This window comes from Diabrotica undecimpunctata, chromosome 8, assembly GCF_040954645.1.
Source record: "Diabrotica undecimpunctata isolate CICGRU chromosome 8, icDiaUnde3, whole genome shotgun sequence".
In the NCBI taxonomy this organism is placed as follows: Eukaryota; Metazoa; Arthropoda; class Insecta; order Coleoptera; family Chrysomelidae; genus Diabrotica; species Diabrotica undecimpunctata.
The window spans coordinates 88,421,081-88,434,676 of record NC_092810.1 but is presented as its reverse complement, the minus strand read 5'-3'; the positions used below and the strand labels follow the sequence as shown (position 1 = coordinate 88,434,676).

Sequence of the window (13,596 nt, the reverse complement as noted above, 5' to 3'; positions counted from 1 at the left end):
TAGAATGGCAGAAGATACAAAAACGTGGAGGAACATTGGGAAATTTAGCTAATAGCTTCATGATATCACGATACCTGCATCAGGTTAACGACTAAGAAGAAGATATATATATATATATATATATATATATATATATATATATATATATATATATATATATATATATACTTTTACTTTACTTAACGTAAACCTGGTAACTATGTCAAATATGTCAATGTCAAGTCAACACCACTTCCCAACGGGGACAATGGGCGACATGATCATGTTGTAATGTATGAATATTATTAATATATGTTCAGCCAATACAGTAGTTTAATTGAGACCTTATTAACATACTTTAAACATGGCGCAGTCAATTTATGGAATCTACGTGTCCAAGGATAAAGTTAAGTGCTAAGTTTATTAAAAAGAAAAATTTAAGTGTTCCCAAAATGGCAAGCATGGTCAATGGAATAGGTTATGTTAAGTTACCCCAAGATTTCGACCTCCAGGGTCAGAGTGCCGCTTCTGAATGGAAATTTTGGAAAATTTCATTCGAAGACTATTTAGTAGCAACAGGACAACACGACGCTGTAGATCAGGTGAAATTATCCATCCTGCGAAATATTATTGGCCATGAATCAGCACGGATTATGGCTACTTTTGTTATCCCTGATGAAGAACTAAATAAGTATGAATTCACAATGCAGCTGTTAGATAAGTATGTGAACCCAAGAGTTAACGAATGCTTTGAGAGGTACAACTTTATAAAACGAGTACAAGAAGATGGGGAGACATTTGAACATTTTTTGACAGAGTGCAGACATTTGGTTAGAAGTTGCAATTACAATGCCCTAGATCCCGATGAGTCATGTGAAGACAAGGCATTAAGAGACAAAATTGTTATGGGAATTAGGGATCCGACCACACGAGAAGCCCTCATGCGAATAGACAAATTAAGTTTAAATAAAGCTATAGAATTCTGCAGAACAAGTGAGCAAAGTAGATCTCAAAATTTACAGTTTCAATATAACACAGGAAATATTAATCATACACAGAAGATAGAGAAAAAGAAATATGATATAAAGAAGAAACCTTGGAATGAAGAGAAAGAAGTTGAAGAAGAAGTTTTTTTATGCAGAAGGTGTGCAAAAAAGCATGGTCCGAGGGAATGCCCAGCTTATGGCAAGAAGTGTAACAAGTGTGGACTAAAAAACCATTATGCAGTTGCCTGCAAGGTCAAAAATATTAAAAGTACTGAAAAAGATGATTGTGAGTCAACCTCTTCTAATGAATTTTTTGTAAGAAATGTTAACAGCAGGAAAAAGGTATGTAATGTTGATTTGATAGACACTTGGGAAGAGTATATAGAGGTTGAAAATTATAAATTGAAAGCTAAGTTAGACACAGGGGCAGATGTAAATGTTATTCCTTTAAATGTTTATAAAAAATTTAATTGTCAATTTAAAACCAGGCCTACTGAATATGTGTTAAAGGCATTTGATGGAAATGTGTCTCATCCTATAGGTGTAGTAAATTTAAATGTAAAATGTAAGGGTAAGAATATTTTTGAAGATTTTGTCATTGTGGATGGTGCAAGTCAGGTTCTGATATGTGTACAAACATGTTTAAATTTAAGTTTGGTAAAACGTATTGATTCTATAAAAATAAATAAGATAGGCCGGTCTGATTTAACAGATAAATTTATCAATGAAAATTTTGAAGTTTTCACAGGGTCAGGCAAATTTCCTGGCACATATGAAATTACAACAAATGATAAATTTGAACCAGTTTGCTATCCACCTACCAAGTGTCCAATAAAAATTAGAAATTCACTTAAAACTGAGCTAGATAGATTAGTCCAAAGAAAAGCAATTGTTAAGGTAGAAAACATAGACCCCAGGGCAAGTATTAATAGAATGGTGATAGTCGAAAAGAGTAATGGTAAATTAAGAATATGTTTAGATCCCTCAGATCTGAATAAACATATAGTACGCAAACCTAGAGTTGGGGAGTCCATTGAGGAAATATGTTCAAAATTATTAAACAAAAATGTATATTCTGTTTTTGATTTATCTGAAAGTTATCACCAACTTTCAATTGATGAAAATTCTTCATGGAAATGTTGTTTCTCTACACACTATGGAACTTACAGGTTTTTAGTTTTACCTTTTGGGTTATCAAATTCTCAAGACCTTTTTCAAGAGGCAGTTGAAAAGCATTTTGGTGATATTAAAAACATTGTAGTTTGTCATGATATGATTATAGCAGGGGCGTCTCAAGATGAACATGATCAAGCGGTCAAAGAGGTGATAAATAGAGCAAAAGAGGTGGGTGCTAGATTTAATAAAGAGAAAATTCAATTTAGCAAAAAAGAAGTAAAGTTTATGGGACAAATTTTTTCTCATTTAGGAATGAAAGTAGATCCTGAGAGGACAGATGCTTTATGTAAATTAGAAACTCCAAAAAGTAAATTACAGTTACAAAGAATAATAGGCTCCTTTAACTATATTAGACGTTATGTTAAAAATATGGCTGAGCACATGCAAATTTTATGTGAACTTTTAAAAAACAATGTAGAATGGCAATGGTTGCCTAAACACCAGGAATGTTTTGATAAGTTAAAGAAAATAATTTCAAATTCTCCAGCTCTGGTACCAATTGATCCAAATAAAAAGCATGCATCCAAAAATGGAATTGGGTGTTGTATGTTTCAAAACTATGATGGTATGTTGAAATTAGTTGCATGTTCATCTAGGTCTATGAATGAACATGAAATAAATTACAGCCAGACAGAGAAAGAGTTATTAGCCATTTTTTATGGTACACAAAAATTTCATAACTTTATTTACCAGTGTGATGTTGATGTCCAAACAGATCATAAACCAATAATTTCAATTATGCAGAAACCAATATGCAAAATTGGCTCAGTAAGGTTGCAGCGTTTAAGGCTAAAATTATTAAAGTACATATTAAATATTTATTATGTTCCAGGAAAGCATATTCAATTTGCAGATATGCTTTCTAGAGCTAGTTTAAAGGCACAAACCCTTGATTTAGAGATGTTTGATATGGTTCATTCAGTCTCACTATACTTACCAATGACAGATAAAAAATATATCAGTTCAGAGAAGAAACCTCTAAAGATAAAGTTTTGGCTACAATTGTTGATTTTTATTATAAAGGCTGGCCTAAAGAAAACAAGATTCCAGAGTATATAAAGCCATATTACAGTATTAAAAATGATATATATGTTGAAGCAGGAATTGTTTTTGTTGAAAATAAAATAATTGTACCAAAATCTCTAAAACAGGAAATGATTACTCTGTTACATAAAGGTCATATAGGAACTAGTAAAACTATTAATAAAGCAAGATCTTTATTTTTTTGGCCAAACCTTAGGGATGATATTGTCCAGTTTATAAAAAAATGTAGAATTTGTGAAAAATTCATGCCAAATAATTATAGAGAGCCAATGTTAGCACATTTAATACCAAAATTGAGGTTTAATAAAATTGCGGCTGATATTTTGGAATTTGGTGGTAAATCTTACTTAATTCTAATAGATTATTTTTCCCATTGGATAGAGATGCTATCATTAAATAATAAAACATCTGAAGCAATAATAGATGCAATGCAAGATGTTTTTTCCAGATTTGGCTATCCTCAATTTTTAATTGCAGATAATTTACCATTTATATCATTTAAGTGTAAAAAATATTACGATAATAAACAAATTACAGTCCTGACATGTTCACCTCATTACCACCAAAGTAATGGCCTTGCTGAAAAGGCTGTAGGAATTTGTAAACAAATTTTAAAAAAAAGTTTTACAGAAAACTCTGATTATCGTGAGTTAGTTTTAGAATATAATAATACTGCTATTATTTCATTAAGTGCATCTCCATCACAAATATTAAATAGTAGATCTTTGAGAACAGAAATACCAGTAAATAGTGAACAATTACAACCTAACATTCAGAATGAGATTTATAAACTGTTATCGGACCAACAACAAAAAACAAAAGTTCAGTATGATAAACATAGTAAACGTACACCAACAACTTATAAAAGGGGGGATAATGTAGTTGTTAAGAGTAGTGTTGATAAAGTATGGTATAAAGCTGTTATTGTAGAAAAAGCTAAAGAACCCAGATCGTACTGAATAAGAAAGGAATGCAATAATAGGATAGTTAGAAGAAACACAAGACACATAAGACCATCACATACAAAATCAGATGTAGCAGACATGTATCTTGAATCTGAGTTGTATCCACACACAAACCCAAATAGTTATAAGGATAATGATAATAATGATTTAAATAATGTATGTATTCAGGATAATGATTTAACAAATTTGTTTAATGAACATAGGAATACTGATATTGTAAGTCTTCATTATAGCTGCTCAAAAAATAATGATAGTAAGAAATGTAATGTTTCAAAATTCGGACGTACAATTAAACCTAGGGTACGCCTTATTCTTTAAGGGAAAGGTGTTTGACATTAATGTAAGATAGGCTTAACGTAAACCTGGTAACTATGTCAAATATGTCAATGTCAAGTCAACACCACTTCCCAACGGGGACAATGGGCGACATGATCATGTTGTAATGTATGAATATTATTAATATATGTTCAGCCAATACAGTAGTTTAATTGAGACCTTATTAACATACTTTAAACACCTATACCCGGAAAAGAAACATTACTAGCAAATTCAAAAACAAGCCTCTGGGACTTAGAACGTTAGAATAAACCCAGACCGTTGAGCGCATTGCTCAGTGAATTAGAAAAAATGATGCAAGATTGGTATGGGCAGCAATTCAGGAATCAAGATGGTTAGGGGAGGATATCCGGGACACGAAAACAAACTTGTCAAGTGGTTTAGATACAAGAAATAAGGAATTTGAGGTGGCATTTATAGTCGATAATAAACTATAATAAACACCTCATAACATATTTTCAAGCAGTTGAAAGGCTCGGGTGAAGATAATGGTATCTAACATTTTTGGCGAAATCGACTTTTTATATGAAAATAATGGTAAATGTAGCTAGAAACAGATTCCTTGATTCCTTTATCGATATCTTAATAGATGACGCTACAGTAGTATCCTGGTAACTAGGATGTGTCTACGAGTCACACTCGTAGACACATCGTCTCAGGACCAGCAACTTCATCTGGAGTCATACGTCGCCATGTTACCAAATCCACTGGTAACTTTAACCTCATAATATTTAATACCATATAATGTAAACTAAATTTAAACAAACAATTTTTAACGGGTTTTTACCCACATATTTAGTGGCTCAATACATGTATATCTAGACACTGATGATGGAATATGGATTCCGAAAACGGTTTGTGATATAGCCCGATCGGGTTTTTAAATTATACACCTTTTATAAGGAATTTTTAATAAAAAAATTTTATGTGCAATAACATTTGACCTTCAACAAGCACTTCCAACCTCCAAATTGTCTACTGGTCCTACATTTTATAAAAAGAAACTTTTTCTTACAATCTGGGTATACACTCGTTGTATCCCTCACAAGGATACTTTTATTTGTGGCACGAGTCAACCGCTGCTAGAGGTGCAGACGAGATCGGAAGCTGTCTGCTTAAACACTTCCAGATGCACAATATTAAAGGACATACGTTAATAGCTATTTCTGATAACTGCATCGGCCAAAATAAAAACTGGTCTTTGGTTGGAGTGGGGCTTCGTTTACTAGCTCTGGGAAATTTTAAGGAAATAATACATGTTTTTCCACAGGTCGGACACACAATGTTACCATCAGACAGAGACTTTGTTGTTGTAGAAAAATACGTACGAGCCCTTTGTCAATGTGTATATTCTCCAGCTGAGTGAGAAAACATACTAAGAACATGCCAAAAGAAAAATCGATTCATCGTTTACAAGATGAATCAAGAAGATTTTTAAAAGTGTCTGAAATGAGAAACTATTTTGTACAACCCAAGTCTACACCGGCTAATCCATGTAGTATTAGAAATGTTGTGCGAATGCGCTTTTCTGCTGAGAACTTTAAACAAATCAAAATCGCTGATACATACAATGGTGATTTTAATTCATACTCAATTCAAAAAAGAGGAAGAACTGGGATCTTACAAAAACATTTTATTCGAGATCTTCAGAAAAAATATGCTACACGGCTTGTTATTGAACCTAGTAAACTTGAACATGTACTTTCGTGTTTGGATTGGATTCCCAACGTTCATCACGAGTTTTACAGGTCATTATTTGCAAAGTCCCTAATGTTTTTCTTATTTCTATTATTGTTTCTTGTGTTTATTTCTAATAACATTGTTTAGTATATTTGTTTCATTTTTATATCTCATGTGCAATTCAATAAACGTAAAAAATGGTATCTACAGTGTTTTTTATTCAAAGTATCGTTTTACTCGTAAATTTAAAATTCGTTTTCAGCGGTGAAGTTAAAATAAGCTAGTTAGAAGATTAACAAGTAAACATGTAAAAATACTGCTATGACAAATGTCATTGCAACAAAGCAATCAATCAGTAAACTTTTAAGTTCAATTTCTGAACATTTGTAGAAATGTGACTTTCCATTATCTTCACCCGAGCCCTTCAGTTAATGAAATAATTTGTAGGATACGAAGAAAGATTCACTTCTTCAACTTATCCATAAAAAACGTTCACTGTCCAACGAATAAATAGGATAAGGACACCAAAGTAGCTTTTTATCAATTGGTAGAACAAACATATGACCTAACATAAAAAAGACATTAAAATAGTAATAGGTGACACAAACGCAAAGTTAGGAACTGAAAAAAAATACATCGGAATAATTGTGAGGCATAGCCTACATAGAGACACGAATGAAAACAGCCAACATGTTATTGACTTTGCAGCTAGTAAAAATATTATAAGTTCTACCGTATTTCCCTACAAAAACATCCACAAAGACACCTGGCTATCCCCTGGAAGGGATGTTGTGAACCAAATAGACCACGTCTTGATAGAAAAGCGATCAGTAACAAGCATTCTGGACGTAAAAAGTAGACGAGGTACATGCTGCAGCTCAGATCATCTACCAGTTCAGGTACATTTCAGGTGTAGGATCAACCGACAAGTAAAAGAGAATCAACCAAGAAAGGAAATTCTAGATCTGGGAAAACTAAAAAGACCCGAAACTCAAAATAAATTTGAAGAAGAAATAAGGAGAAAGCTGACGGAATATGAAACAAATAAAGAGATCATTAGAAAACCAGTGGGACCTAATAAGAAGGAAATATGACCAATGTTTTGATGATAAGGCGGCAATTGAAGAACGAAATAACGCGCATAGAATATATTTGACTAGACGAACTAGAGAAAGAAAAATGGTATTTAAATACAAAAGACGAATAGCTGATAAACTGTGTGGACAAAAAAAGAGAAAACATATAAACAAATCATTAAGAGACATAAAATAAACTTTAGAGAAGACAAAACACGGAATGTGTATACATTTATCAAACAAATAAAACAAAAGTATAAACCAAAAACAAATCTGTGCAGGAATAGAAACGGCGATATAACCAGCAGCACTAAAGAAATTAAACAAACAAATATACTAGCTGACCCTACGAACTTCGTACCGCCTTGGAATTAAATAATATATCTAAAAAATAAATATAAAATAATACCAAAAAACACTCATACATACTATTAAACATATTATGCAGGAAAAAAGTTAAATCAATTTAATTCTTTTCGATAAAAATGTTCATATTATTTGCGTTAAATAAATAAACAACGATGACGGTTTTCCGACACGCGAATAATTGCCCATGCGAGAAATATGGAAAAAGTTAATTCCGCAAACTTCTAACGGCTGGCTTTGTGATTTGTTTATTGCCATTGAAGAAGCCAAAAGCACGGGAAACTGTAAACGTTTAAAATAAAATGGTACGTTTGTTGAAATTATGAGTTTACACAGGATCAAGATATTCTCTCCTTTGTATTTTTCCTTGATGAACTTTGTCGCAATGGACACAAACAAAACAAAATTTTGGGATGGACCACCCTTACCCCATCGGAAGGTGTATGGTAACTAACTCCGTAGCACTAACATGGCTATTAAAAAATAGAGGTTAGTAATAGAAAGGTGAAAATTAAGGGCGATTGTATTTCTTAATACCACATCATAAAAAAATAAAAATAAAAAAAATTGTAAACAAAACACTCTTACCCCTTACGGATATGAAAAATAGATTACGACCGATTATACTAGCTATAATCACTATAATAGACATACCGATTATACACAGAAAATTTCACAACAATCGGTCAAGCCGTTTCGAAGAAGTATGGCAACTAACTCTTTGACACTAATATAACAATTAAAAATAGGGGTTAGTAATATTAGGGTGAAAATTAAGATTTATGTATTTTTTAATGCCACATCTTAAAAAAGTAAAAATAAAAAAATTTGTTAAAAAAAATGTTTCCGTGGACCACACTTATCATTTAGAGATATGAAAAATATATTACGACCAATTATCAAACCTACCTAATATACATAAAAAATTTCATAAAAATCAGTCACGCCGTTTCGGAGAAGTATGGCAACTAACTCTGTGGCACTAATATGGCTATTTAACAGTAGTAGTTGGCAATAAAAGGGTGAAAATTAAGGGGCTGTATCTATTTTGTTTAGTGCCACAGCATAAAAAAATAAAAAAGATAATAAATTTTGTCCAAAAAATGTTTGGGTAAACCACCCCTACTCCTTAGGAGTATGAAAAATAGATACCTATCAATTTATTTTCATTCCTACAGAATACACGTATGAAATTTCATAAAAATCGGGAGAAGTATCGCAACTAACTCTGTGACAATAATATGGCTATTAAAAAGGGTTTTTTAACAGTAAAAGAGGATTGAAAATTAAGGGCTGTATGTATTTTTTATTGCCACGTCATAAAAACATAAAAATAAAAAATTTTGTTTAAAAAATAAAAAAAAATGTTTGAGGAGAACCACCCTTACCACTTAGGGATATGACAAATATATAACAAGCTATTCTCAGACCGACAGAATTTATATGTTAAATTTCATAAAAATCGGTCCAGCCGTTACCGAGATGGAAGGTTTTACATGGCAACAATATGCAGTGTTCCCAAGCGGTCAACCATCCAAATCCTAACCGCAACCGACATTGCTTGACTTCGGTGATATCTCCACAAACGTTCACTAAATCATTGGAGAATACCTTTATCCATAAATCTGGATTTACAACAATTTACTTACAAAGTTAAATATAGAAAATGGTGAGTGTGCAAATTTGAGTGGAAGGAGAAATGCTGAATATATAACTAATATAAAAGAAATTAACGAATTAGAGAAATGTTAAAATAAAAAAATATTAGAGAGTATATGGCAAAACTTAAGGGAACATTTGTACGTTTTGTAAAACTACAAAACGATGCAAATATAAAAAATCATGGAAAGGCAAAAGCTAAATATAAAACTAAATATAGTGAAATAGGTGGATTAGCTAAAATACAAAAGTACGGAAGGGAAATACTTATCCAAACTAAATGGTAATTTGCAGGATAAAACATCAATATGAAGATGAAAGGTAGAATATTATAATAGTAGATTTGAGACCTCGGGGAAAAACGACGATGAAGTAATTGAAAGAACGAAATTAAAAGAAACTACTATTTAACGTCAACGACAATACAGGTATACCTAAATTTTCGTTTGGCCGATACAATACTTCAAGAAGAAGATGTAGAAAACCAACAGAATATTTTATACAGAAAATATCAAAGAAAAACGAACTATTGTGTATTATGTTATTTTTAATATCTGAAATTGACTTTCAACTAGACTATACATTCTGATTTATAATAAACGATGTTTTGACCACAAAAATTGTCATTATTTATTTTTCAGTTTTTAAATATAAAATCGATAGTGCAATCATGTAAGTACATGTTTTAGCAGTTCAAAACAATGTATCAGTATTGTTTTATTTGATATAGTGTAATTAAAATAAAATTGTACGTCAATCATAAAAAGCAAAACATTTCATATTTTCTTTATATATTCAAGCACTGTTTTCATTTATCTCTGTCATTCCTGTCTTTGTATATTCTCCGTCTCTCATTCCTTGATTTAACATGACTTCGTCTATGTTGTTTCTCCAGGATCTTCTAGTGGAACTATATTAGGAGGATTTAGTTTATTATATTTTTATCTATCTGCTGCCACTGGCTTTTCTTACTTTAGTCTAGAGTAATTAGGTTTTTGTCATGACACTCAAAAAGCCAGGGTACTGAAAGGTTTTTTTGATGTATAATTTAAGGCTGGTTGACACGATCCAAGTGTACTTGGATCGTGTCAACCCGCCATCGTGTCGTGAAAATGTTGATATTAAGAAAGATACAGGGTGTTAAAGTGCAAATTAAAAATTTTATTTTTGGCTATAACTTTCATGTTTGTAAACATTTATGCATAAAAATTTACAACTGGGTACTTTTAAATATGAGAAATTATAATTTGATGCACACTTTGATGTAGCTGATAGAGGGCGCCACATATGCCACATATGTGGCATAAATTTGCAATTAACTTTTTTGCTCTTTGAGTTACCTGTATTTGTGATAAAAAATATTAAAGGTACATTATTTTAACAAAAAAAAGGTATATCTATTAATAACTTCATAACTCAACAGTTTTCGAGATAATCGCATTTTACAAATAAGCTGCATAATTCTGATTTAAGGCAGTTACTACTACTACAGGCAACGAAGGAAAAATGAACAAAACATTAATAAATCTAAATTTTGGTATAAAATACCTTTAACTAAAGTTAATAGTTAACGAAATATTAAATAAAATAAATATATCAGCAGGATAATTAATAATAGGATTTAACAAAAAACAGAATAATAGGATTTTACATCAAACATTTTATGTTTTATTGTAATGGATATTATGCAGAACAAATTTATCATAGATCTTCAAAATAAAATTTTGTTAATTGAAAATGAAGAAATTGTCCTAAATTTGGAAGAATCGGTACCTCAAGTAAGAGTTATAGTGAGCGAGGATACCGAAATTCCTCAAAATTCTGAAAGTATCATCCTGGTGAGACTGAGTCAAAAACCTGAAGGTCTACATTTCGGCGTTGTGGAAAGAGATAAACTAGTTAGTGATGGAATTTTGATAGCCAGATGCCTCATTAATGTAGATGAGGTGATTCCAGTAAGGGTTGCTAATTTTCTAAAAAGCCTTTTAAATTAAAGAAAGAACAACAAATAGCATTCTGTACACCAATAGAAAAAATAAGCAAGTGCGAAAAATATTTGAAAAAGAATACAGCTTCCAGTAACCCAGTTGACGCTTTGACGCTAGCCTAGTGAAACAACTAATCAAAAATGTTGACCACTTAAAAACTAAAGAATTAAACAAAATTAACAAATTAATAATGAAAACTACGACATTTTTGAATCCGAGAAATCTACAGGGCGTACTAGTTTAGTTCAACACAGAATTTATACTGGAGATGCAAGACCAATTCGTCAAGCGCCACGGAGATTGCCATTTGCTAGACAAAAAGAAGTTGAAAACATAATACAAGACATGATAAATGCTGATATTATCGAAGAAGCTTCGGGCCCCTGGTGTTCACCAGTAGTCTTAGTAACTAAGAAAGATGGATCTACTCGCTTTTGTGTAGACTACAGAAGATTAAACCAGGTTACACAAAAAGATAGTTATCCGTTGCCACGAATAGACGATACACTAAACACTCTATCAGGTGATAAATGGTTTTCTACCCTAGATTTAAAAAGTGGCTACTGGCAAGAAGAAGCACATCCTGATGATCGAGACAAAACAGCTTTTTCAACTGGCCGTGGTTTCTACAGGTTTCAGGTTCTACCATTTGGTCTGTGTAATGCTCCAGCTACGTTTGAACGTCTAATGGAGATGGTTTTAAGAGGACTTACCTGGAAAACGTATCTAGTGTATCTTGATGATATAATGATTATCTCCAAAACGTTTGATGAACATCTGAAAAACTTAAGCAAGGTATTTGACAGATTGAGAAATGCCAATTTAAAGTTAAATTATAAGAAATGTTCACTATTTCAAAGAGAGGCATACTATTTAGGACATATCGTTTCAGTAGAAGGAATTAAAACTGATCCAGAGAAGATTTCAGTTATTAAAGATTGGGCTAAACCAGAAAATAAAAAGGAAAACCAGGCCTAAACCAGAAAACAACATTGAATTTGACTGGACACCGGATTGTCAAAATGCTTTCATAGATTTAAAAAAACGACTTACAACAGCACCAATTCTAGCATATCCACGAGAAGATGTCAATTTTATGTTGGATTGTGACGCATCTCAGCTTGGTATTGGCGCAGTATTATCACAAGAACAGGAAGGCGAAGAAAAAGTTATTGCATATTTTAGTAAAACAATGGGAAAGGCTGAAAAGAATTATTGTGTTACCAGAAAAGAGCTCCTAGCTATTATAAAAGCCCTAGAACATTTTCATACTTTTCTTTATAACAGAAATTTTATAGTTAGAACTGACCATAGCGCTTTACAATGGCTAATGAATTTTAAGAAGCCAGAGGGACAAGTGGCTCGGTGGATAGAGAGACTCCAACAGTATAACTTCGACGTAGTACATAGAAAAGGGCGTCTCCATAACAATGCCGATATTCTTTCTAGGCGACCCTGTTTGGAACGACAATGCCAGTACTGTAAAAGACTTAAAGATAAAGAGAACATAACCGAAGAAGTAAGTCTCCAGGTAACCACAGTTATACAGGAAGAAGATAATGATCAGACGTCCCTGGATAACCTTAAAAAGAGTCAAAAGAAAGATAATGACTTAAAAGTCATACGAGAATGGCTTAAAAATTTAGTAAGACCTATTTGGCAGGAAATAACCAAATACAGTGGAACTATAAAAGTGTACTGGGTTCAATGGGAATCTCTGTATCTTTCCAATGGTCTATTATATCGGAAGTGGGAAAATTCCGATAAAGTATGTATAGTTCAACAAGTGGTACTGCCGAAATCACACATTAGAAGTGTGTTGCAAGAACTTCATAGCAGCCTTTCTGGAGGACATTTTGGAGTCAAAAGAACACTGGCCAGAGTTCGAGACAGATTTTACTGGATCAATTGTCGCCGAGATGTAGAAGATTGGTGTAGGAAATGCGATTTATATAATGGTAAAAAAGGCTCTAGAACAAGAAGTCGTGGTAAAATGGCACAATATCTTTCCGGAGAGCCTTTTGAACGACTTGCAGTGGATATTCTTGGTCCACTTCCGATGACAGAGATAGGGAACAACTACTTAATGGTCGCAATGGATTATTTTTCAAAATGGCCTGAAATTGTACCCCTTCCTAATCAAGAAGCGACTACAGTAGCAGAAGCATTTATAACACACGTCGAATCAAGACATGGAGTTCCTTTAGAGTTACATTCTGATTAAGGACGAAATTTTGAATCAGAATTATGACAAGAATTAATGAAAATCTTGGGTATTAACAAAACTCGCACTACGCCTCTCCATCCTCAATCAGACGGAATGGTCGAAAGACATAATAGA

General features: G+C 32.4%; 1 protein-coding gene across 1 annotated transcript; it reads left to right on the top strand.

Moving 5' to 3' along the window:
* Positions 1–431: 431 nt before the first annotated feature.
* On the top strand, positions 432–4,144 carry LOC140448980 (uncharacterized). Its single transcript, XM_072542121.1, has 3 exons — positions 432–1,530; positions 1,714–2,706; positions 3,663–4,144. Exons 1-3 carry the CDS (start codon positions 432–434, stop codon positions 4,142–4,144), a joined length of 2,574 nt encoding a protein of 857 aa, XP_072398222.1.
* Positions 4,145–13,596: the final 9,452 nt, after the last annotated feature.